General features: G+C 47.1%; 2 protein-coding genes across 5 annotated transcripts; one reads left to right on the top strand and one right to left on the bottom strand.

Annotated features, from left to right (window-relative positions):
• Positions 1–3,035: 3,035 nt before the first annotated feature.
• STYXL1 (serine/threonine/tyrosine interacting like 1) lies at positions 3,036–15,859 on the bottom strand. Of its 4 annotated transcripts, none has more exons than XM_069971762.1 (9): positions 15,597–15,859; positions 10,823–10,929; positions 10,634–10,695; positions 8,589–8,688; positions 7,858–7,991; positions 6,665–6,810; positions 5,548–5,642; positions 4,487–4,599; positions 3,036–3,327 (listed from the first exon to the last, which is right to left on the bottom strand). In XM_069971762.1, the coding sequence occupies exons 2-9, from the start codon at positions 10,923–10,925 to the stop codon at positions 3,196–3,198; spliced, it is 885 nt and encodes a 294-aa protein (XP_069827863.1). In that variant the 5' UTR covers positions 10,926–10,929; positions 15,597–15,859; the 3' UTR covers positions 3,036–3,195. The 4 variants fall into 4 exon arrangements, with proteins under 4 accessions (XP_069827863.1, XP_069827864.1, XP_069827861.1 ...); XM_069971763.1 differs by having other exon boundaries at positions 15,573–15,656; XM_069971760.1 differs by lacking the exon at positions 15,597–15,859 and adding an exon at positions 15,370–15,566.
• MDH2 (malate dehydrogenase 2) lies at positions 15,683–26,504 on the top strand. The gene is made up of 9 exons (XM_069971759.1): positions 15,683–15,853; positions 17,681–17,849; positions 18,599–18,682; positions 18,773–18,882; positions 20,566–20,691; positions 20,865–20,942; positions 21,619–21,718; positions 22,376–22,527; positions 26,094–26,504. Exons 1-9 carry the CDS (start codon positions 15,788–15,790, stop codon positions 26,223–26,225), a joined length of 1,017 nt encoding a protein of 338 aa, XP_069827860.1. The 5' UTR covers positions 15,683–15,787; the 3' UTR covers positions 26,226–26,504.

Here is a 26,504-nt window from a genome sequence, read left to right as displayed (position 1 = left end):
CCCTGGTGGTGGTAATATGTACTGCTCTGTATATAGACTATTAGGAGGTCTCCCCTGGTGGTGGTAATCTGTACTGCTCTGTATATAGAGACTAGAAGGAGGTCTCCCCCTGGTGGTGGTAATATGTACTGCTCTGTATAGAGACTAGAAGGAGGTCTCCCCCTGGTGGTGGTAATATGTACTGCTCTGTATAGAGACTAGAAGGAGGTCTCCCCCTGGTGGTGGTAATATGTACTGCTTTGTATATAGACTAGAAGGAGGTCTCCCCCTGGTGGTGGTAATATGTACTGCTTTGTATATAGACTAGAAGGAGGTCTCCCCCTGGTGGTGGTAATATGTACTGCTTTGTATATAGACTAGAAGGAGGTCTCCCCCTGGTGGTGGTAATATGTACTGCTCTGTATAGAGACTAGACGGAGGTCTCCCCCTGGTGGTGGTAATATGTGCTGCTCTGTATATAGAGACTAGAAGGAGGTCTCCCCCTGGTGGTGGTAATATGTACTGCTATGTATAGAGACTATTAGGAGGTCTCCCCCTGGTGGTGGTAATATGTACTGCTTTCTATATAGAGACTAGAAGGAGGTCTCCCCCTGGTGGTGGTAATATGTACTGCTCTGTATAGAGACTAGAAGGAGGTCTCCCCCTGGTGGTGGTAATATGTACTGCTCTGTATAGAGACTAGAAGGCGGTCTCCCCCTGGTGGTGGTAATCTGTACTGCTCTGTATATAGACTAGAAGGAGGTCTCCCCCTGGTGGTGGTAATATGTACTGCTCTGTATATAGACTAGAAGGAGGTCTCCCCCTGGTGGTGGTTATATGTACTGCTCTGTATATAGACTAGAAGGAGGTCACCCCCTGGTGGTAGTAATATGTACTGCTCTATATATAGACTAGAAGGAGGTCTCCCCCTAGTGGTGGTAATCTGTACTGCTCTCTATAGAGACTATTAGGAGGTCTCCCCCTGGTGGTGGTAATATGTACTGCTCTGTATATAAAGACTATTAGGAGGTCTCCCTCTGGTGGTGATAATCTGTACTGCTCTGTATATAGAGACTATTAGGAGGTCTCCCCCTGGTGGTGGTAATCTGTACTGCTCTGTATATAGAGACTATTAGGAGGTCTCCCTCTGGTGGTGGTTATATGTACTGCTCTGTATATAGAGACTAGAAGGAGGTCTCCCTCTGGTGGTGGTAATATGTACTGCTCTGTATATAGAGACTAGAAGGTCTCCCCCTGGTGGTGGTAATCTGTACTGCTCTGTATATAGAGACTATTAGGAGGTCTCCCTCTGGTGGTGGTAATATGTACTGCTCTGTATAGAGACTATTAGGAGGTCTCCCTCTGGTGGTGGTAATCTGTACTGCTCTCTATAGAGACTAGAAGGAGGTCTCCCCCTGGTGGTGGTAATCTCTACTGCTCTCTATAGAGACTAGTTATGCTCAGCCAATCGCGGCTGAGCAGCTGATGACGCGGCAGAGGGCGGCCGGCACAAGGGACGGTCGGAGCGGTTCGGCCGGCCACCTGAAGATGACATCATTGTCGCAAGATGGCGGACGGGGGTCGACATGCATCAGGTGAGTATAAAGCACTACACTTCCGGGGGTGGCGGGAAACACGGGGAAGGGGGCCATTCACTAACATAACATACATTACAAAGTTGTATAACTTTGTAATGTGTGTTATTTAGTGAATTATTGTTTAGCGCTGCACTACCCCTTTAATGAATGTATTTGCAAAAATAATTTCAAGAACCCTACAAGTTTAAAAGGGTACTCCAGTGAAAAAGAAGTTTTCAAATCAACTGGTGTCAGATAAATTTCCAGTCTTCTAGTACTTATCAGCTGCTGTATGTCCTGCAGAAAGTGATGTATTCTCTTCAGTCTGACACAGTGCTCTCTGCTGCCACCTCTGTCCATGTCAGGAACTGTCCAGAGCAGCAGGAAATCCCCATAGAAAACTTTCCTGCTCTGGACAGTTCCCGACAATGGCAGAGGGGGTGCTGAGTGAGGACTAACAGGGTTGCTACCGGCGCCCCCTAGCTGTTGGCTTGTCTCCTGCTGATAACTCTAATTTTATTGGTCATATAAGAGATACAATCAGCTCATGAATGAGCCTTTCCTCAGTTACGGCTGATCGCTGGCCCTTTTGGGGTGTGTTCACACAGTCAGGTTTTTAACTGCCAATATTGAAGCTAGGAAAAGATTATAAATGGAGGACAGGTCATATAGGCTCCCCATGCATGTGCACACACCACTAGCAGAAAGACCAGGAGAGAATCCTCTTTGTGACAAAAAGTCTCAGCAAGCATACTCCAAGTTATAGGTGGATTATTTAAAGGGGGATTCTGACTGATCCTGAGAACAGACATATAACTGTACCTGGAATGAATGGTGTGCACCGAGCATGTGCGGAAATGTCCAGCGACCCTCATAGCAAGTGGCTGTGCACACCATTCATTCAATGGAAAGTTATGTCCTTGTTCTCGTAATCGGTGGGGGTCCCAGCAGTCAGAATTCCACCAGTTGGCTCCTGTGAATAGAGAATAACTTAAAGGGGCAGTGCCATGAAGAAAACAAGGTCTATACTGATTCATTATGTTAAATGTAACATCTTTCCAATGTACAAGCATTTCTTACAATGTATCAGGTGAGAGCTAGACTCACTAATCCCCCGTGTGCTGCTTAGATTTATAACCTGTTGCCCTCGGTAACGGTCGCCAGGCATCCACTCTCTTGGGTCACTCATGCTCCGTTCAATCCCAGTCACACGATCTGTCCTATTAGTACTCACAGTTGGTTTTCACTTCACAGGCAGCAAGGGGGATTGTGGGAAAGGGTTTGCAATGTTGCCTGGCTTCGTGACACCGCCCCTTTAACAAAATGGGAATACCCCTTTAAGGGCAATTCCAACCACTGGGATATCATAGGAAAATGTAATCATCTTATATCTTTATCACCACTGATAAATAACAAAGGTATCAGAAGATCTGCAATACAAGTGGATGCCATATGCCCGATAAAGGACTGGCTTCTGTACCTTGGTCCTCATTGGTCACTATTACACCATGTACACTACTTCATCTACTGGAAACCTTACTGGTGCTAAATGTAGAGTTACCTAATAAATAGTTTATTTAGAGAAACTTGTATTTCTTGTCCTGAATGACAAACGCCATCACTTTAGTAATGCTGACGATTAAAACTTCGGATCTGATATGTTGGTATGTTCACGCCCTAAGACCGCGTTTTCCCATCTGGACAGCTGCCGTACAAACCCCCTGTTTGGCCTCATATTGGTTTTGCACTTGAGAAGGCGATTCCAGGCTTCCTGAAAAACAACAACATTGTGAGATGAGACAAAGGATCCCGCGCTCTGCTCTATGTCTCTCTATATAACACACATGCACCTATATCATCAGGGTGAGGGGACCTCGGCTCTCCAGCTGAAGCTTTGGCTTTCCAGGCATGATGGGAGTTGTCGTTCTGCAACAGCTGGAGAGCCAAGGTTCCCGACCCCTGGTCTATAGCAGTGATACCACATACAGATTTCTTTGTATTTTAAGCAGATTAGACGTCTATTGATGAATGTGGTGATTGGAATATTTTGTAGTAATCTGTCAGCTGTAATTCACCTTCCAAATTGCTGACACTGTTAGATCAAAGGAGACACATATGAAGGGTACTATGCGCCACCATTCCCTATCAGTGTCAGCAGCTGGGAACATGAATGGCGGCTGACAGACTCACTTTATATGGGTACTCTGGCCTTTCATTTTTTAAATATATTGCTGCCCTATGTGTAAAATAATAAAGGGCCTATTCTTACCTTCCCATGCTCCCCCGGGTCCTCCTGCGGAGTCTCTGGCTCCCTCCACTGAGCGCTCCTTTGATGGACTCGTCCTAGGAGTGACCGGCCGCTCAGGAAAAACAGACAGCGCCACAGCCAGTGACTGACTGGGCAGGTGCCTCTCCTGAGACGAGTCTGACGCCGCAGGAGGACCCAGGGGGAGCGTGGGGAAATAAGAACAGGCTCTTACTTTCTATATAAGGGCAGCTATATGTAAAAAAATTAAAGGGCCAGTACCAATTTAATAGGAAATTCGTTATTAGTTAAAAATTATATAGATGCCTCCATGCAAAGAATTACTGTATCTGCACCGTTTTGCCGCACTGGTAATTCAGTGATAACCAGGAAGTGATAAGAACAGGTCTCTGTGAATCCTCAGTAAGCACAGGTTTCTTTACTGAGCACAGATTGGGGGGGGGGGGGGGGGGGGACAGGGGGCGGGGAGATGTCAGGAGGGGTGGGGTTACGGGGTTAGGAGAAAACAGGATGTTCTTAGTGTGCGCCGCAAAAGACTACTGGAAAATGTAGTCTGATAGCGGCCCATGGGAACAGTAGCAGCAAGAGTTACAGAGTGGCCAGAAAACTGTATTATTTATAATCAAGGCTGCCCGGCGTTCCCCTTTAAGTAGTCACACATTACCTGGAGTGTGCATTTTCTGTAATGGATGAGATATGCAATTAGCACAGCACTGCAGCGGCTGATCCCGAGCTGGGAATACACGAGGACGGCGCAATTTGGTGCCATATGAGAATCTAGGAAAAGAAACAAAAAGTATCACAATGACATCTTCTACTCCGATGTGTATGATGAAAATAATAATATAATATCATATTGTGAAGTCTCTGCTCCTGCCAGGTCTGCGCAGTAGATACAGAACCGACAAGTTTTAAGCCCATTGAAATAATAAGGATTTCTACACTAATATATAGAACTGTTATTTGTTTCTACTGACGGATTGTATTGTATGTACCTGAACCATAAGGCTATGTCTCCACATTTGTGTTTGAAATCCAATACAAACGTGGCTGAAACTACTCCCACACTTCCACCTGCCGCACAGGTCCTGTAGCAGTTGCATGGTCTGCCTCCATTGTATTTACCCTACTGACCACAAAAAGAGGTGGGGGGCAGGCGTAGTTTTGCAACAGCTGGAGAGCCACAGATTTGGGAACAAAGACAGTGGCACAGTACAGGGGGCAGACAGTGGCACAGTGCGAGGGGAAGGCAGTCTAACAGTATGAGGGGCAGACAGTGGCACAGTGCGAGGGGAAGGCAGTCTAACAGTATGAGGGGCAGAGAGTGGCACAGTATGAGGGGCAGAGAGTGGCACAGTATGAGGGGCAGGCAGTGGCACAGTACGAGAAGCATACAGTGGTACAGTACGAGGGACAGACAGTGGTACAGTATGAGGGACAGACAGTGATACAGTACGAGGGACAGACAGTGGTACAGTACGAGGGGCAGAGAGTGGCACAGTACGAGGGACAGACAGTGGTACAGTACGAGGGGCAGACAGTAAAAGGTGTAAAGGTGCCCGTACATATTAGATGAAAGACCTTAACCTCCCTGTATGGGTATGTGTCCACGTGCATGATCCTACAGGGGATGTGTGGCAACTACAGTATATGTATGGACAGCTCCAGAAAAGAGACTATATGACTAAACGACACTGTTCTATCCAGATTTCAATGAATATTTACCTATAAACTGACAAGCACTTGGGAAAAACTGAAGAAGATCTGAATCGCATGAGTCTGGCTCTGAAATGTGTAATACTTGTCCACTGAGCAAAGAACTGAAAAATACAAGTATATCAAATGCTGAAACAAAGATGACAGCCCTCTTACTTATCCGCCCTTTTACTTATCCGCCCGCTTACTTATCCGCCCGCTTACTTATCCGCCCTCTTACTTATCCGCCCTCTTACTTATCCGCCCTCTTACTTATCCGCCCTCATACCTATCCGCCCTCTTACCTATCCGCCCTCATACTTATCCGCCCTCATACTTATCCGCCCTCTTACTTATCCGCCCTCATACCTATCCGCCCTCTTACCTATCCGCCCTCTTACCTATCCGCCCTCTTACCTATCCGCCCTCTTACCTATCCGCCCTCATACCTATCCGCCCTCTTACTTATCCGCCCTCATACCTATCCGCCCTCATACCTATCCGCCCTCATACCTATCCGCCCGCTTACTTATCCGCCCTCTTACTTATCCGCCCTCTTACTTATCCGCCCTCTTACTTATCCGCCCTCTTACTTACCCGCCCTCTTACTTACCCGCCCTCTTACCTATCCGCCCTCTTACCTATCCGCCCTCTTACCTATCCGCCCTCTTACCTATCCGCCCTCTTACCTATCCTCCCTCATACCTATCCGCCCTCATACCTATCCGCCCTCTTACCTATCCGCCCTCTTACCTATCCGCCCTCTTACCTATCCGCCCTCTTACCTATCCGCCCTCTTACCTATCCGCCCTCTTACCTATCCGCCCTCTTACCTATCCGCCCTCTTACCTATCCGCCCTCTTACCTATCCGCCCTCTTACTTATCCGCCCTCTTACCTATCCGCCCTCTTACTTATCCGCCCTCTTACTTATCCGCCCTCTTACCTATCCGCCCTCTTACTTATCCGCTGTCTGTGGTCATTAGTAATAGGTCATCTGTGCCGTAAATACGGGCCATATACAGACTTGCCGGTATTTTCTGTGGTACAAATCGCGGCCTTTGGTACTATACTGTCTGCAGTTACGGATTTGTACAGTAACTGTGGACATTACAATACTGATGTGTGAAAGGGGCCGTATCACTTACAGCTGTGTAGGATCCAGTGAGACATTAACGTGAGACTTAATCTTCAAATCCTTCTGTATGTGCCTGTCATTTGCTTGTCTTAGATCGCCCATGTATAATAAACCTGGGATGATTTCAATCGGATATGGCTGAAATTCATCAATTTCCTACAAGAAATGCAAATAATACAATATCAGTAAGCAAGTGGAGTCTATAAGCTGTATATAGGTTATAGCAAAAGCCTCTATGCAGCTTACTATACAGTCGGGAACAGCCTAAAACCATGAAAAGACCAGGATCTAGATTGGCTATAGAGCACATATCGGATGCAGGGATAAGGTTATAATCATAAGGAAAAAAAACCAAGATGCTTTAGTAAGATGTTATCATTAGAGATGAGCGATCAATGAGCATGCGGCATTTGATCACTGGTGGCTGCTGAAGAAGTTGGATGACGCCCTAGGGAGTCCATACGGCCCATAGGCTTTTTCCATGTTTTCCAGGACTCCCTGGGGCGGCATCCAACTTCTTCAGCAGCCACCAGTAATCAAATCCGGCACGCTCAGGGATCGCTCATCTCTAGTTTTGTATTCCACCCCCCCCCCCCCATAAAACTTGATTAACTCTTTTTTTGCCAGCCCACTGTAAATATAAACCTGTGTATTCTTTGTATTTCTGCAATACAACATATATTTAGGGATTATAAAGGGTTAGGCCAACCTGGTCTACCCCAGCTTACATGGCCTATTAGCCTAGAATAAAGTGGGGGTGCTTTTGACCGCACTCCGAATGTGGGAACAGCCTTATACCTTCCTGTTCTAGTTGGCTCCACTCCTGATTTTGGCTCTATAGATGCTGCAGAAAATCTGCAGGGTATGCAACGTGTGGCCGCACCATTTGGCTGTGTTTTCACATTTGTGTACGGAAGGCAGCAGAAGCCACACACCCATAAACAGGAGAGGTGCGGCCGGTAACAATGCATTGTTACGGCCGCACGTACGATACAGCGATCACCTGTGCAGCCGACCGTGTGACTAATCGTGCCTTGTAAAGACACTGCAAGCGAGCGACGATAACGGTCATGTACGTCCGAACATCAGGCCAATCCACCGCCAACCCCCACAAGCTGTTCAACGAGTTGCTGGGAAGCTGTGCGATAAAGAGTCAGCCCACCTAACCTGTACATATAAACCAAGCAGGTTGTACGTACTTACCTGGGGCATCCAAAAAACCTTCTGAGACCTGAAGAAATGGTAATAACCTGAAAATTCTTCATATCCCCCTTTGAGCACCAGCACTGGGAGACGAGTGACTTGTGACATGACCTTGGCACATTGTATGGCCGGACCTATGAAGAGAATGTAGATATTAAAGGGAAACTCTAACACCCTGTTATGTTCCCATAGGGCCGGGGACGCTAAGAATTAAGGTGGTTTTCTTACTTTTATCCTCTGCACCATTTTCATTAATTCCTACATGCACCAAACAGAATAATTTAGGCTGGGTTCACGCTGCGTCTTTGCAGTCTGTTTTTTTATCCGTTTTTTTTTTGCAAAAAACTGATGTTTTTGTGTGTATCCGTTTTTAACCGTTTCTCCGTTGACTTATATTATGAAAGAAAGATGAAAACACATCCGTTTTTTCTTTAGCATGCACAAAAACGTGGTCATCCACATTTTTGTGTACGCTAAAAAACATGCGTTTTTTGATACTTTTTTTTTATAATGGAAGTCAATGGAAAAACGGATCAAAACGGATGCACACAAATACATCTGTTTTTTTTTTTTGCATAAAACAAACTGCAGTGTGAACCCAGCCTTACATAATAATAAATTGCAGGATTTACCTAAAACATCACTGAGAATGAAGGTAAGAAAAAGAGTCTTCTCACCTGCTGTTAGTTTCTCTATAAATACTTGAAGTTACTGCTGTATAATTTACTTACCTTCACCATCTAAAGAATCAGTCCGACTGTCATATACCACACAATACTTCATGCAATCCAACTCTATAGACTCTGGTAACAGGAAGCACATGTCTTCATTCTATAGAAAAAAAACATGAAAGATTGCATTGCCTTGTTCACTGTCAGATGAGGCTCTCTGTCCTCTGTAGGGATGGGCAAACGCTCAAGTTCGGAGGGACCCAAGCATGCTTAAAGGGAACCTGTCACCGTCCATGCCGGACAGAGCCTGGCCGACACCCCTTATACTCTCCCCCCCCCTCGCTAGAGACCCTTATACTTACCCCGTGCACGAAGTCCCGCTCCTTGACTCGCTTCCGCTGCCTAGATATCACAGTCGGAAGCCTGGCGCGCGCAACAGAGATGAGTCTGACGATCATAGAGAATCAATGTAGCCGTCATTCTCTATGAGCGTCGGACTCATCTCTGATGCGCGTCCACCAGGCTTCCGACAGTGATATCTCAGCAACGGGAGCGGATCAAGGAGCGGGATTTCGTGTATGGGGTAAGTATAAGGGTCTCTAGCGGGGGGTCGGCCGGGCTCTGCCCCAGCACAGGCGGTGACAGGTTCTTCTTAAAGTGTTACTGTCGTCATAACTTCCAAAAACGAAATCAACAGTAGATGTGATATAAAGCAAGTTTGCAATTTACATTTTAGTCTCTTAGTATTTAGTCACCAGCACAAAATTAAAAAGCTTCAGGAGACTGGACCTGGATACAGTAAGTATAGCTGCTATATAGCTGCCTTCAGGAGACTGGACCTGGATACAGTAAGTATAGGTGTTATATAGCAGCCTCCAGGAGACTGGACCTGGATACAGTAAGTATAGCTGTTATATAGCAGCCTTCAGGAGAATGGCCCTGGATATAGTAAGTATAGCTGTTATATAGCAGCCTTCAGGAGACTGGACCTGGATACAGTAAGTATAGCTGTTACATAGCTGCCTTCAGGAGACTGGACCTGGATACAGTAAGTATAGCTGTTATATAGCTGCCTTCAGGAGACTGGACCTGGATATAGAAAGTATAGCTGTTATATAGCGGCCTTCAGGAGACTGGACCTGGATACAGTAAGTATAGCTGTTATATAGCTGCCTTCAGGAGACTGGACCTGGATATAGAAAGTATAGCTGTTATATAGCGGCCTTCAGGAGACTGGACCTGGATACAGTAAGTATAGCTGTTATATAGCTGCCTGCAGGAGACTGCACCTGGATACAGTAAGTATAGCTGTTATATAGCTGCCTTCAGGAGACTGGACCTGGATACAGTAAGTATAGCTGTTATATAGCTGCCTGCAGGAGACTGCACCTGGATACAGTAAGTATAGCTGTTATATAGCTGCCTTCAGGAGACTGGACCTGGATACAGTAAGTATAGCTGTTATATAGCTGCCTTCAGGAGACTGGGCCTGGATACAGTAAGTATAGCTGTTATATAGCAGGAGACTGGACCTGGATACAGTAAGTATAGCTGTTATATAGCTGCCTGCAGGAGACTGCACCTGGATACAGTAAGTATAGCTGTTATATAGCAGCCTTCAGGAGACTGGACCTGGATACAGTAAGTATAGCTGTTATATAGCTGCCTTCAGGAGACTGGAGCTGGATACAGTAAGTATAGCTGTTATATAGCTGCCTTCAGGAGACTGGAGCTGGATACAGTAAGTATAGCTGTTATATAGCTGCCTTCAGGAGACTGGACCTGGATACAGTAAGTATAGCTGTTATATATCTGCCTTCAGGAGGCTGGACCTGGATACAGTAAGTATAGCTGTTTTATAGCATGATAACAAAAAGAAAATGAATGTAAATTGTAAACTTGCTTTATTTTACATTTACTGTTGATGAAAGTTATAATGACAGGGACACTTTAAGGTTTGCTCACCTCTAGTCCTCTGTGTACTGTTACACTGGTTTCATTTGATGCAATGTGTAGTGCTACAATCCACTGCATGTATTACCTGTGCGAATCCAGAGCTAAAATCTACAGTGAATCTGCACCATGTGAATAAAGCCCAACAATACCTGTTTAGCTCTCCTTGCAGTAATAATGTGGCTCTCATTGTACTCCCTTTTGGAACGTGCGTCTATAAAATGAAAAATATATATATTTTAAAGAAGAAGACAGATGCCTGTCAAGACACAGTTACATGCGATAACATATATATATATATATATATATATATATATATATATATATAAAAATTTACGTACCCAGAAGACATAAATAGTTTGGTTCAGCAAGCCTAGAGAATTTAGTAGACTGGTTCAGGATGTTGTAGAGTTCTGTCGCTGTACATAGCGCCAACATAGCCATGTTTCTGGAACAAAACAAAAAAATATAACAAGGTATTGTTCTCTAATATACTGTAAAATTGCCCCATTATCTGATGTATAGAAGCTTTTTGGGGGGGAAAACCTCTACAGTCATATTTGTTTGAAACATAGGGAGACTATAGTCATCAATGGATAACACAGGAGAAGAGGAGTTTCCTGTGACTCTGTGGCATACTTAGGCTGCCGTGTGTTATCTGCCCTGAAGCCTTTCTTGGCCCATCTGTTCTCCTCCTCCTATTGTTTAGACAGATCTTTAATGAAAATGAGCGCGCCTCAAGCATGCTTGAGTCCCAGCAGCCCTGGGAAATCCTGGAAAACATAGATGTAGCCATAGACCATAGACAGTATCCATGTTTCTAGGATTCCCTTGGGCTGCATCCAACTTCTTCAGCCACCGGTAATGAAATGCTGAAGGATAGGACTCAAACATGGTTAAAGAGGACCTGTCACCCCAGCTGCCGGGGCAGAGCCTGCCCAACCCTACTCCAGTCATTTTCTATGGACGTCGGACTCATCTCTATTGATATAGCATAGCTTCGGGCGGCAACTTCTCCGCCCCGGGACTGGGTCCAGAAGCGGGACTTCCTGGAAGGATTCAGTATGCGGGGCTCCACCGGGGGGCCAGGTGGGCTTTCCCCCGGTAGCCAGAATGACAGGTTCCCTTTAAGTTGTGTTTATCTCTAATCTTTAAAGTGTCACTGCCGATTTTAAGAAACTTTGTAATTGGGTGTATTAGGCAAATCTGCCATTATCTGCATTCAATAAGCCTTTCCCCAGGTCCTCCCCCCTCCTCTCTCTCAGTCACTGCTCATTATCAGGAAATCTCGACTCTTACATCAGTCGGGCTCTGTGTAACCTATGGAGAGGGGAGGGGGGAGGAGGGAGATTAGTCGCCAGCAGAGAATAAAGAATTACACAGCTGGACCTGTGTGAAAGCCGGTATTCAGAGGTCAGAGAGGTCAGTGCTGACCTCAGAGGAGATAGCTCGATGATGTAGCTGTAAATTAACTCTTTGTTATCCTGTTTTGGTTCCTCATCTCCCTCCACCCCTCCCCTCTCCATAGAGAACCATGACGACAGGGGGGAGAGCTTCAAACTGCTTTTTCATGATAAAAATGCATTTTTCGCTAATAAAACCAATTACAAAGTTTCTTAAAATCGCCTGTACTATTGATTTCTGCAAAAAAAAAATTTAAACGGCTTAATTTGGGATGGCCCTTAAAGGGGTTGTCCAATGCTACAAAAACATGGACACTTTTCCCCCTCTCTTGTCTCCAGTTCAGGTGCAGTTTGCAATTAAGCTCCATTTACTTCAATGGAACTGAGTTTCAAAACCCCACCCCAACTGGAGACAACAGTAGGGGGAAAGTGGCCATGTTTTTGTAGCGCTGGATAACCCCTTTAAAGGGGTACTCCGGAGAAAAAGGGCATGAGGTGGTCACACATTTCAGTTTCATTGCGGTACTGCATTATTTCTGTGAATAGAGTACAGTACTACAATGAAACTCCATGTGTGAACATCACCTTAGAGGTTGTCTGGTGAAAAATGATGAATATACCACCGTATAATAAGCTTTTCATACAACCTGATGCATGACGCTGCACTGATTCTGATGGTGCTGTACTTTTTTAATTCACCGCCTGGTTCCCAGGATCTACGCCATTTTCTAAGTATGCACATTTGTTATTTTGGTGCACTTGAGGAGGGCCTGGCGCACCAACATCTCCTCCCCCGGGTGATGCACGGCTTCTGTAGTCATTTCTATGAGCTCTGTGGCAAGTCCTAATGACGGACCTGACACAGAAGGTGGGACTGGGTCAATCCAGAAGCCGTGCATCAGTCGGGGGAGGAGATATGGTCGTAGTCCATGAACAGCAAGCTTCCGTCTCCCATACCCAATAAAACTGTACAATAAGCACAAAAGGAGTCAGTTCCATTGCTAAACCACGTCCATTGCTAAACACGTCCATAATCAGACGGTACATTCACGATTTTGGGGTCATATTCCACGACGGCCACCATATGCAGCCCCCCCACGTCGCTGTCAGCAGCCACGTAGGAGTGGCCCTTTAATGTGAGCGCTCATGATGAACGCTCACAGTTTAATGCAGCACTGAGTGTTATTGACAGAACAAGGAGCCTTTGGGTCCCCGTTCTGCTAAACACTCTTGTGGCCGCAAGGAGCCTTCTGCCTCCAGCCACAAGAGGCCGCTCCCCCCAAGTGCTCCAGCACACAAGTGATGTCACTCCTGAGCTCAGAACAGGGAGAGGAGACGCCGGACATGTGCCGACTAGGTGAGTATGTTGTTTTTGTTTGCCTACATGGGGGAGTGGTGGCAAGTACCAGACGAGATGACTACATAGGGAGGGAGAGGGGCTATGTAAAAGGGGGGGGTGGTGCCTATATGGGGGCCCTGTGTTACAACAATATCTTTTTTTTGCCCATTTTACGACCGTCTTTTTGGACGACCCTAATGTTGTAATGATTTTGTGAACAGCAATAGGAAAAGTGATATGTGGGTTTGGCTATGCGGCGTGGAGAATTTTGTTGAACGTCCCTCTATTCAGTAGGTACATGACCTCTTTGGCCGCCCTACAACACCCGGTACACCCCATATATAAGGCTGGAGTCACACCTGTACACCCCATATATGGCCGCCCTATTACACCCCGTACACCCCATATATGGCCGCCCTATTACACCCCGTACACCCCATATATGGCCGCCCTATTACACCCCATATATGGCCGCCCTATTACACCCCATATATGGCCGCACTATTACACCCCGTACACCCCATATATGGCCGCCCTATTACACCCCGTACACCCCATATATGGCCGCCCTATTACACCCCGTACACCCCATATATGGCCGCCCTATTACACCCCATATATGGCCGCCCTATTACACCCCATATATGGCCGCACTATTACACCCCGTACACCCCATATATGGCCGCCCTATTACACCCCGTACACCCCATATATGGCCGCCCTATTACACCCCGTACACCCCATATATGGCCGCCCTATTACACCCCATATATGGCCGCCCTATTACACCCCATATATGGCCGCCCTATTACACCCCATATATGGCCGCCCTATTACACCCCGTACACCCCATATATGGCCGCCCTATTACACCCCGGACACCCCATATATGGCCGCCCTATTACACCCCGTACACCCCATATATGGCCGCCCTATTACACCCCGTACACCCCATATATGGCCGCCCTATTACACCCCATATATGGCCGCCCTATTACACCCCGTACACCCCATATATGGCCGCCCTATTACACCCCGTACACCCCATATATGGCCGCCCTATTACACCCCATATATGGCCGCCCTATTACACCCCGTACACCCCATATATGGCCGCCCTATTACACCCCGTACACCCCATATATGGCCGCCCTATTACACCCCGTACACCCCATATATGGCCGCCCTATTACACCCCATATATGGCCGCCCTATTACACCCCATATATGGCCGCCCTATTACACCCCGTACACCCCATATATGGCCGCCCTATTACACCCCATATATGGCCGCCCTATTACACCCCGTACACCCCATGTATGGCCGCCCTATTACACCCCATATATGGCCGCCCTATTACACCCCGTATACCCCATATATGGCCGCCCTATTACACCCCATATATGGCCGCCCTATTACACCCCGTACACCCCATATATGGCCGCCCTATTACACCCCGTACACCCCATATATGGCCGCCCTATTACACCCCATATATGGCCGCCCTATTACACCCCATATATGGCCGCCCTATTACACCCCGTACACCCCATATATGGCCGCCCTATTACACCCCATATATGGCCGCCCTATTACACCCCGTACACCCCATGTATGGCCGCCCTATTACACCCCATATATGGCCGCCCTATTACACCCCGTATACCCCATATATGGCCGCCCTATTACACCCCATATATGGCCGCCCTATTACACCCCGTATACCCCATATATGGCCGCCCTATTACACCCCATATATGGCCGCCCTATTACACCCCGTACACCCCATATATGGCCGCCCTATTACACCCCATACATGGCCGCCCTATTACACCCCATATATGGCCGCCCTATTACACCCCATACATGGCCGCCCTATTACACCCTGTACCCTCTATTCTGTGGGGGTATTAGCTGGACGCCATATTGGAAACCTCGGCCCTCCAGCTGTTACAAAACTACAACTCCCATCATGCCTGCATAAGTAAAGCTTTGTCAGTCCATGCATGATGGGAGTTGTAGTTTTGAGCCAATGTTCCTTACCCCTATACTAGAGCCAGAAGACAACACAGGTGAGAACACTGCCTAATATCCTTACTGGTTTCCCTCCCTCACAGGCTTCACCACGTCTGTCAGTCCACTCACAGCGTCAGCTCCATACTAAACTTCTTGTTGCTATGAACGCCCCGGACGTTGCTATGGGCGGAGTCACATGACACGCAATAGGAAATATCTTTTATCTCTAATTCACGCGGCGTTTTCCTGTGTAAATGATGATTTCTGAGTCTTAATAATAATAAGAGCACACGGCACCCGGTAACATTATATTGTACAAGAGTAAACGTTACAAAGTCCCGGCCCGCCGTTCTCACAGCACTGCGCATGCGCGTTGTTGCACGTCCGCCTTTATCTGCGACGCACAGGACGAAAGGTCAGTGGTGACGTCAGACGTCGTGTCTAGGCCCCGCCTCCTCGTTCTGTCGCTGTCTCTGCTGCGGCTGGAGGTCGTTGGAGTCACCGCTCGCTCAGCCCGTAGTCCGGTCCTTCCGCCCGCGATACCGTCATGTTCTCCCGTATAGCAAGACCCGCCGCGTCCGGCCTCATCCGGGGACTCTCCACCAGCGCACAGGTAACCGGGTGCCGGGGTCCTCAGCTGACATTGAGCACTACAAGTCCCAGCGTCCCCTCCCTCCATAGGAAGCATTGCCGGTGTGCACGGTGTCCGGTCATACACAGCAGGGGGCGCACCGAGCCTCGTGTCCTCTCATTGATGGACTCTACAGGCGGCTGATAACAGGGACAATAGATCTTATATCTGCTCACCTGGTGGAGAACCTTAAAGGGGAACTCCAGCAACTTCCAATTCTACTTGTGTCAGAAAGTTATAGAGAGATTTGTAATTTACTTCTATATAAAAATCTCCAGTACTTATCAGCTGCTGTATGTCCTGCAGGAAGTGGTGTATTCTCTCCAGGCTGACACAGTGCTCTCTGCTGCCACCTCTGTCCATGTCAGGAACTGTCCAGAGCAGGAGAGGTTTTCTATGGGGATTTGCTGCTGCTCTGGACAGTTCCTGACATGGACAGAGGTGGCAGCAGAGAGCACTGTGTCAGACTGGAGAGAATACAACACTTCCTGCAGGACATCCAGCAGCTGATAAGTACTGGAGATTTTACTGTGTCAGAGATTACCGGTCGCTTTTCTAGACTCCTGAATGACGGATCTGCCTTGTTCTGCAGTGATCACCACCATAGTAATGTATTGTGTATGCGAAGGTTGCTTTGTCCTTCAGGGTTCTCGGAAAGCTGGACAAGACTTAATGTCAAACTCTGGCTGATACACAACTATAACTCCCATCATCCTGGAAAGCTGAAGCTTTACCTATCCAGGTATGATGGGAGTTGTGGTGCTGCAACAGCTGGAGGGCCTGAATCTGACACCCCTGACTTCTGTGGCATTTGTCGGGGGGGGGGGGGGGTCGGGCGTGCTTGCCCTTTGTCGTGGTTTCTGGGGGGCGGGGGTGGGGTCCTGCTTGTCCGGCTTTATTGGTACTCTGGACGTTGCAGCAGGTGTCGGCTGACCTCCCCGACCCCTACGCTGCATATTAGTAATCCTCGCCCTGGTCAGAGTCTGCTGGGTTGGTCCGGAGTGATATTGATTGATACTTATTACATCAGTGACTACACATAAAGCGACACCTGTCAGGATTGGGAGAGGCCGCAGGCGACTGGTTAGGAGACAACTTTCCTAAACTTCCCTATATTTTGTGGGGAGGCTGGTGTAATGGACGACTCCTTAAAGTGACTGTACCCCCAGGCCCAGGCTGAAGCACTGGAGGCGGCCGACCCCCCCCCCCTTACTGGGAGGAAACCCCCCGCCCCTCTATGATAGGGTTCCATTGATTGTAATGGAGGGGTGGGGGTTTCTTCCCATTAAGGGGGGGTCGGCCACCTCCAGTGCTTCAGCCTGGGCCTGGGGGTACAGTCACTTTAAGGGTGCGGTCACACGTACAGGATCTGCAGCTTTAAATCTAATCTGGGCCATCAAATCTGCTGCAGATCCTGTACATGTGAACACACCCTAAAGGGGTCAGAAGAATCCAACCTGCTGCTATCGCCCTATACGGCACAGGGAGCTGAGGATGAGGATCTGTCTCTTACCTTCATTCTCGGCGCTGTTCCTGGAATATTTGGTGTTTTAACTTTCATGCTAATTGGGCTATCACCCCCCTCTAATGTATATCAGCTGATTGGTGCACTGGGAGCAGTAGCCCCGCCCCCAGTGCATTGATCCTCCCCCTTCCCCCCCCCACCTGTAATGAACATCAGCTGAGGTGCCCCCCACTAGGCCAACAACACAGGGGGCTTTAGGTGTACAGCGTGTCAGTCAGCAGTCTATACAGCAGTGTGCTGAGTGTGTATGGATATATATGTGTATGTCTGTAATGTCGTTTCAGAACAACGCCCGCGTGGCCGTGCTTGGTGCGTCCGGAGGAATCGGGCAGCCTCTCTCTCTCCTCCTGAAGAGCAGCCCCCTCATAAGTAAACTGGCGCTCTATGATATCGCCCACACACCCGGCGTCGCTGCAGACTTGAGCCATATTGAAACCAGAGCAAAGGTGACAGGTAATGTGACTGATGGTGTATGGTGTAACGGTAGATCGGTATCTGGTCCTGTAGATATGCACACACTTCTGTCTAGTGCAGGGCTTCTCAATCCCAGTCCTCACGCCTCACCAGCAGGTCATGTATTTAGGATTTCCTTAGTATTTCACTGGTGATATAATTATACTCGGTGCATCAGGTGTAGTCACAGGTGATATAATTGTACTCGGTGCATCAGGTATAGTCACAGGTGATTATAATTGTACTCGGTGCATCAGGTATAGTCACAGGTGATATAATTATACTCGGTGCATCAGGTATAGTCACAGGTGATATAATTATACTCGGTGCATCAGGTATAGTCACAGGTGTTCTTTGTACGGAATATCCTCAAAACATGACCTGTTGGTGAGGACTGGAATTGAGAAGCACTGTATGGCATATGCATCCTGGTTACCATCCCTACGCACCAAGAACAAGATCCTACAATCCTACCTCACTGCAGCAAACCATCGCCGAGCTGTCTGACCTGTGAATTTTTTTTCCTGGGCAAAAATCATTCAAACTTTCTGCTTTTCAGCTCTTCCTGCTTACTCATCCCCCCTTGGCCCTCGTCCCCTGTGTTATCTTGTATGGGCCGTTTAAGCCTTTGCTGATGGGCGCGCGCCCCCCCCCCCCCCCCCTTAAAGGGTTTATTCAGTATTAGAGAAACATAGCTGCTTTTTTCAAAATACAGCACCAAACCTTTAGACCCCCTCTTAATGTTCCAGGATTCATTGGAGCTGAGCAGCTGGCGGACAGCCTGAAGGGGGCAGATGTGGTGGTCATCCCTGCCGGTGTCCCTAGAAAACCTGGTAAGTTACACTCTAAGCTCGCTGACCCCTCCCTGTATAATATGTCTAGTTTGGTGTAATTTTACAGCTTTTTTTTTTTATCTCTATCAGGGATGACGCGTGACGATCTTTTCAACACGAATGCATCTATTGTCGCTACCCTCACCGACGCTTGTGCAAAGACCTGTCCAGAAGCCATGATCTGCATCATTGCCAATCCAGTGAGTAAAAAAATAAAGTGGAGACATGGTAGCTCTGCCTCCAACCTTAAGGCTATGTTCCCACACAGGATTTTTGCTCAGTATTTGGCAACTAAAACCAGGAGTGGATTGAATACACAGGCTATGTTCACACACACTGAAATAGAGTGGATGGCCGCTATATAATGGCTAATAATTGCTGTTATTAACGCCTATTGTTTTTAAATATTGGACGTTATTTGCCATTACATGACGGCCATCCACTCTATTTCAACAGTGTGTGAACATAGCCTTTCTGTGTATTCAATCCACTCCTGGTTTTAGTTGCAAAATACTGTGTGGGAACATAGCCTAAAGGAGTATTCTCAACTCTGTTAAAGGGGTTCTCCAGCGCTACAAAAACATGGCCACTTTCTTCCAGAGACAGCACCGGACGGGGTTTTGCTACTCTGTTCCATTGAAGTGAATGGAGCTTAATTTGCAAACTGCACCTGAACTGGAGACAAGAGTCGTGTTGTCTCTGAAAGAAAGTGGCCATGTTTTTGTAGCACTGGATAACCCCTTTAACCCTTAAGGACGGGGCCAATTTAAATTTTTGCGTTTTCGTTTTTTCCTCCTTGTGTTTAGAAGGCCATAGCACTTGCATTTTTTCACCTAGAAACCCACATGAGCCCTTATTTTTTGCATCACTAATTGTACTAAATGTTCCCCAAGTTGTTACGATTACAACGATATATAACATGTATAACTTTTACTGTAAAAAAAAAATTCAAACCATTAACAAATATATGTTCCTTAATATCGCTCTATTCCCATACTTATAACGCTTTTATCCTTTAGTCTATGGCGCTGTGTCAGGTGTCATTTTTTGCGCCATGATGTTTGCTTTCTATCGGTACCTTGATTGCGCATATGTGACTTTTGGATCACTCTTTATTACTATTTTTCTGGATTTGATGCGACCAAAAATGCACAATTTTGCACTTTGGGATTTTTTTGCACTTACACCATTTACCGTGCGAGATCAGGAATGTGATTAATAGTTCGGGCGATCACGCACGCGGCGATAGCAAACATGTTTTTATTTATAACCTGGGAAAAGGGGGTGGTTCTGACTTTTATTAGGGGAGGGGGCTTTTTATTGATGATAAAACTTTTTTTATTTTTACTTTTACACTTATACTACAAGCCCCCCCCTGGGGTTAGGGTTATTATATATATATATATATATATATATATATATATATATATATATATATATATATATATATATATATACAGCATAGATTGAGATAGGCACATCGATTGCTTCCGGCTGCTGCAGCTAGAAGCAATTGAGTGCCGAGCCGGGATCAGCGCCATTACGGCGCTGACCGCGGACGGGGTAAGATGTGTGGATCGCTACTCCGGGACAAGGTCCCGGAGGAGCGATCCTCCCCACTAGACTCCAGGGAAGTTGTGCAGTAAGTAATCGGATGCAGCTGTCCACTTTGACAGCTGCATCCGATTACTGTATTAGCGGGCACGGCAATCGGACCGTGCCCACTAATAGCCGCGGTCCCGGGCTACGAGCGTACGGGTACGTCCAGGGTCGCCTAGGGGTTAAGCTAAACTAGTTGCTGTATACATCTCACTTGTTCATGTGTTTTGTCATTTGGGGAACTTTTGATACTGATTTATTTTTTTTTATCCCCTCCCCCATAGGTGAACTCAACAATTCCGATCACTTCAGAAATGTTTAAGAAGCATGGTGTCTACAATCCTAACCGTATCTTCGGAGTTACTACACTTGACATTGTAAGGGCCAACACCTTTGTCGCAGACCTAAAGGTAACGCAGCCTTCTTCATTTTACCGTTTACCAGATTCCGTCTGGTCATACCGCACATCGCAGATCTGTAAACTGCTCGGTGCATAGGATTGCCTGTGCTCGGCAGATACAGAACTTGTACAGTATCTATGACTTCCCTAGTTTTATATATCGTGCATCTATTTTACCCTCAGGGGCTGGATCCCGCTCGTGTCAATGTTCCTGTGGTCGGTGGACATGCTGGAAAAACAATTATTCCTCTCATCTCTCAGGTACGGTAATATGAAGTCACACTTTTCTGTTGTGCTTAAACAAGTGTTTTTGGCGCACACAGTTTGCATATGACTCTGCATGATACTCTGTGTACCATCCTACTCTGTGCTCCCCAAAGTATACCATAAAAGTAATCTAACACTCCATTACTTACATACAGCTCCATAGACACAGTACATTCCATAGACTTCTACATATAGTGTGCCCCTGCTGGACACTCCATAGGAATTGCACCTGATTTGTGACATCATGGTTTTTTAGGGAATCTGAAGCTCCCTGATCTACTAAATTAAGGGAAATAGCAGTATATGTGCATTTCCCATAATGTACATTAGGAATTTGTATAACTTTCCATAAGTAATAACATATTAAATACTTTTGGCCGCACTCCTATAATGGCAATCCTGTCCACAATATGGCCTAGAATGGAGGAGCATGTGACTGTGCTCCTGTATAGGCATATACAGGCTCTGTGTAGGATATGGATGTTGGAACATGGTCACAAGCTCCTCTGTGCTTAGCTGTATTGTGGTATTATGTGAATACTACATAGGAACCATACCTGGTTGTTTGGGCATGGATTACTGCATTCAGTGGGCTTAATCTGATGGTGTGCCTTAGATCTGTGACCAAAAAAGTGGTTTTATAAACGTGCACCAATTTTATTTTCAACAGTGCACACCTAAAGTAGAATTTCCCCAAGATCAATTGGAAACTCTTACCGGCAGAATCCAAGAGGCAGGAACAGAGGTCGTCAAAGCTAAAGCTGGAGCAGGTGAGCTGAGAAGCTAGACGTTGGCTGTACAGTGTATAAGTCTACCTATACATTCTACTCCAGTCTCACTTTTCTTCTATCACACTGCGTGGTATCATTTTTAGATGCCTTTAACCTTTACGTAAATAAAATGAGGTCATTTGGTGCATCGGTGGTGGGGTAGTACTTAAAGGGGTACTATGGGCGGGAGGGTTTTTTCCACTATGGAGGGGATGGATGAAGGCAACAACTTCCACTTGCCTCCTGGGTTTTAGTGGCCGGTCCCACTTCACACCGCTCTGGTCTTCGATGCGGCTTAAGACTTGACGTTTTCAGCCCACTCAGCCATTCAGCATTCAAGTTTAGGGGGGGGGGAGGCTAGTTCTGACACAATTGTTCACTGTTTGGATATTGAACACCTAGTACCAGGTGTCAGCACCCAGGCAATCTGTGATTGATGGCGTCTCCTAAGGATAGGCAATCAGTTATTTGCAGTGTGTGTGCGCGCCATCTAGTTGGGTATGCTGTATGACGACACTTGGCATATGGGACTGTTTAGTGGAACCGTATGTTATCCAGGTTGTATAGAAGCAATGGTGTGGGATCACAGTATTTGGGGACATAGCATTTTGCTATTGAATGATAACACTACAAAACGTCTGTTCCTCCTCCCTTTAGGGTCTGCAACCCTCTCGATGGCCTATGCTGGCGCACGTTTTGTCTTTTCTCTGCTGGATGCCATGAATGGGAAGGAAGGTGTCATTGAATGCTCCTTTGTAAGATCTGAAGAAACTGAATGCACTTACTTCTCAACTCCACTGCTGCTGGGGGTAAGTGACCTATGACCCGCATGTCTAAGGTAACCTTTTATGGCTGGAGTCTCGTGTCCCATATACGCTCTGTGAAGCACAGGTGGCGAATCCTTGCACTGGAATATTTCCCCGCACGGCATGATGTAATAGGATGCCGGGAGCGGGGAAACTGAATGATTGTGCCGCTGTGGTGGCTGAGCCATGTGGTCGTGTCATTACAGCAACACAATCATTCAAACCGTTTCTGGCATAATACATCATGCCGTGCGGGGAAACGGCTCCACTACAGGGATTCATTGCCCGTGCTTCATGGAGCGAACATGGAACGTGTGACTCCAGCCTTTATATCATACAAAATGACGTACTCTGCATTGGCCACGAAGGTGTGAGAATTTTTAACACCTTAAGGATCGGGCCAGCTTCATTTTTTGCGTTTTCGTTTTTTCCTTGAGCCCTTATTTTTTTTGCCCCACTAATTGTTCTTCGCAATGGCAGGCTGAATTTGTTTTGTTTTTTTTCAGTACACTGGAAAACCAGAAAAAAAAATGGTGAAATAAAAAAAAAAAAAAGCATTGTTTATTTGGGAGGTATTTGTTTTTACGCCATTCGCCCTGGGGTAAAACTGACTTGTTATATGTTCCTCAAGTTGTTACGATTACGATATATAACATGTATAACTTACATCTGATGGCCTGTAAAAAAAATTCAAACCATTGTTAACAAATATATGTTCCTTACAACCGCTCCATTCCCCGGCTTATAGCGCTTTTATCCTTTGGTCTATGGCGCTGTGTCATGTGTCATTCTTTGCGCCATGTGTTCTTTCTATCGGTACCTTGATTTCGCATATACGACTTTTTGATTGCTTTTTATTCCAATTTTTCTGGATTTGATGCGACCAAAAATGCACGATTTTTCACTGCGATTTTTTTTTTTTTTTTTTTTTTTTTTTTTTTTTTTTTTTTTTTTTTTTTTTTTTTGCGCTGACGCCGTTTACCGTGCGAGATCAGGAATGTGATCGGGCGCACAAGGCGATACCAAACATTTTTTGGTTTGTTTATTTTTATTTATAACATGGGAAAAGGGGGGTGATTCAGACTTTTATTAGGGGAGGGAGCTTTTTACTAATAACACTGGGCTTCTCTCATGCTGCATAGATCGATGAGATATGAACTCGGTTGCTTCCGGCTGCTGCAACCGGTGCCGAGCCGGGATCAGCGCCATTACGGCACAGACCCCGGCCGGAACAAGACACGGGGATCCAGGACAATGTCTCGGGGGGGCGATCTCCGCCACTAGACATCAGGGAAAGGCTGCATCAGGTAATCGGATGCAGCTGTCATGTTAGTGGACACAGCGATCGGACCGTGCCCGCTAATAGCCGCGGTTCCCTGGCTACATGCGGCACCCAGGACCGCGGCGGTTCAGAGTCCACGGTCGTTAAGGGGTTAAAAACATATCGGTTTTGTTACTGACTTATTACTGAGGTTTGTTATTCTTTACGCTGTAGTTTTACTGTATAATTTTGAAAAATTGCATTTGAAAATTTTCTAAATTATGCAATAAAAACTACAAAATACGAAACTGGTAATTTAAAGGGGTATTCCGGGGAAAATCAATAAATTGGCAGTGGAAAGGGTTAACCAAGGTTAACCCTTTCCTAATATACTTACCTGTCCTGTATTGGCTCCCCAAGGAGATCTCTGGTCCAGTCACATGAGTGTCCAGCCTGCGACGGCACTGCACTATGTGAGGGGTCCCTGCGGCATCCAACATCACACCCCCGCCCCCAAAGCGATGCGACCGTGTCCCGGGAAGGGATGCGGCAGGCGGCATTACTTCAATCCCAACTACCAGACACACGGAGCGGAGCTATGAACGAACTAAGGCCGCCCGCCGCATCCCTTCCCCTCCCGGGACTCATGGTCAGGCGCTGTGCATGAGCTGGAGAGATTTCTTCCTTGCTCCGTGCACAGCGCCTGTCAGATGAAAAAGGTGCCAAGACCGGACCAGCGCGGCAGTGCACTCGTGGGGGTGAGCGATCTTTGAGGGGAGGGGGGGGGCCGGGGGGAACAGCACCACTCTGCAGGACTTCCCTCCCGGGTGTCAGCGATGCTGACCATGAGTCCCGGGAGGGAAAGGGATGCGGCAGGCGGCCTTAGTTCGTTCATAGCTCCGCTCCGTGTGTCTGGTAGTTGGGATTGAAGTAATGCCGCCTGCCGCATCCCTTCCCGAGACACGGTCGGCATCGCTTTGGGGGCGGGGGTGTGATGTTGGATGCCGCAGGGACCCCTCATAGTGCAGTGCCGGCCCATGTAACTGGTGACCGGCACTGAGCCCCCACAACCCCTGGTACAGCAGCCTCAGGGGACGCAGAGCACTAAACCCTGATTGGCTACACGCTAGCAAGCCAGTCAGGGTTCAGTGCTCTGCTGCTAATGAGAAGGAGAGCGGACGCCGGCAGGGTGACGTCACCGAACCGGAAGGACAGAAGATCCGCAAGTCGCAGGCTGGACACTCATGTGACTGGACCAGAGATTTCCTTGGGGAGCCAATACAGGACAAGTATATTAGGAAAGGGTTAACCTTGGTTAACCCTTTCCACTGCCAATTTATTGATTTTCCCCGGAATACCCTTTTAAAGCGATGGTACCACTAGTACATGGTTTGAATGAATAGACTGGCGTGCGGATGCCGGTGCCGCAGTCTACTTTTTGAACCGCTACCTGGTTCCCACACAGTGCTGGTCTGTTCCCACGCACCGGCCAGGTATGAAGCACCAGAGGCAGGCCCGCTGTCTCCCCTCTGTCAGGCAGCTCTATTAGAATCAATGAAGCTGGGTCACAGAGAGGAGGGGGTTCAGACAAACTGGGGGTTGGCGGGCCAGTGCGAGCCAGCCACCTCCAATGCTCGTAATAGACAGACTCCGTGCGTGGGAAAGACGGAAGTGGTTAAAAAAAAAAAGGAATCTGGCACCAATATCCCTGCGCCAGCTGCGCTCTATTCATGTAGAAAACAAAAACCATGTACTGGTACATTCACTACCGGAAGTTTTATTTATCTAATAATTTTTTAACCCCCTTGCCACATTATGATGTCACGAACCATCACGTGCAGGGGCCGTATGCAGCTAGCTCAGGAGCTGAGCTTGCCTCATAAAGGGTGAGACCCAGCTGCTGTCAGTGACTGTCTGCAGCGATTAGCGCTGCCACCTGCTATTAACCACTTAAACCCCACAATCGCAGTGTCTAAATAACAGTGACCGGAGCAATCTGTGGGGGTCTGGAAAAGCTGGATCCAGTCCTGGGAAATGTTTCAGCTCGAATTGTCTTAGTTGCCCCTAACAACCAGATTCCACTTTTCATTTCCAAAGAATCTGAGGAATGAAAAGTGGAATCTGGTTGCTAGGGGCCACTAAGACAATTCTACCTTATACCGTTTGATAAATCCTCCTCCCCCCCCCCCCCCCCCCCCCCCCCCCCCCCTATGTCTACCAATAAAAAGCCGACTAAATCTTGAAGTTGTTCTTGCGCTCTGTATTGCATTCAATCGTCTTATTTTAATATTTCTCTTTTCTCTAATAGAAAAATGGGATTGAGAAGAATCTGGGCCTGGGGAAGCTGTCCGCATTCGAGGAGAAGCTGGTAGCAGAGGCCATAGGAGAGCTGAAAGGCTCCATTAAAAAGGGGGAGGACTTTGCCAAGAACTTCAAGTAAATCTTCCCAGCACAGGATGGCGGCTTCCTTAACTTATTGAACCATGATGATACTTTAGAAGTGATCCCAACATGATATGCTGTAAGGAGGCTTCTCCTGCTTAGGGCGCCTTCCATACATGAATGATGGAGAGATCTCCCTGCAGCATATCTCAGAGACCTCCCTGCAGCATATCTCATGGGCTCCTGTGACAGCACTTACAGCAGAGGCTTTTACCAACCAAAAGCAAATACTGTTCAGACTCGAATCAAGAATAAAACATCATATTTTTCTTTGTAA

Source organism: Dendropsophus ebraccatus, chromosome 5, assembly GCF_027789765.1.
Source record: "Dendropsophus ebraccatus isolate aDenEbr1 chromosome 5, aDenEbr1.pat, whole genome shotgun sequence".
Classification (NCBI taxonomy): Eukaryota; Metazoa; Chordata; class Amphibia; order Anura; family Hylidae; genus Dendropsophus; species Dendropsophus ebraccatus.
This window is presented reverse-complemented; position numbering and strand designations above follow the sequence as displayed.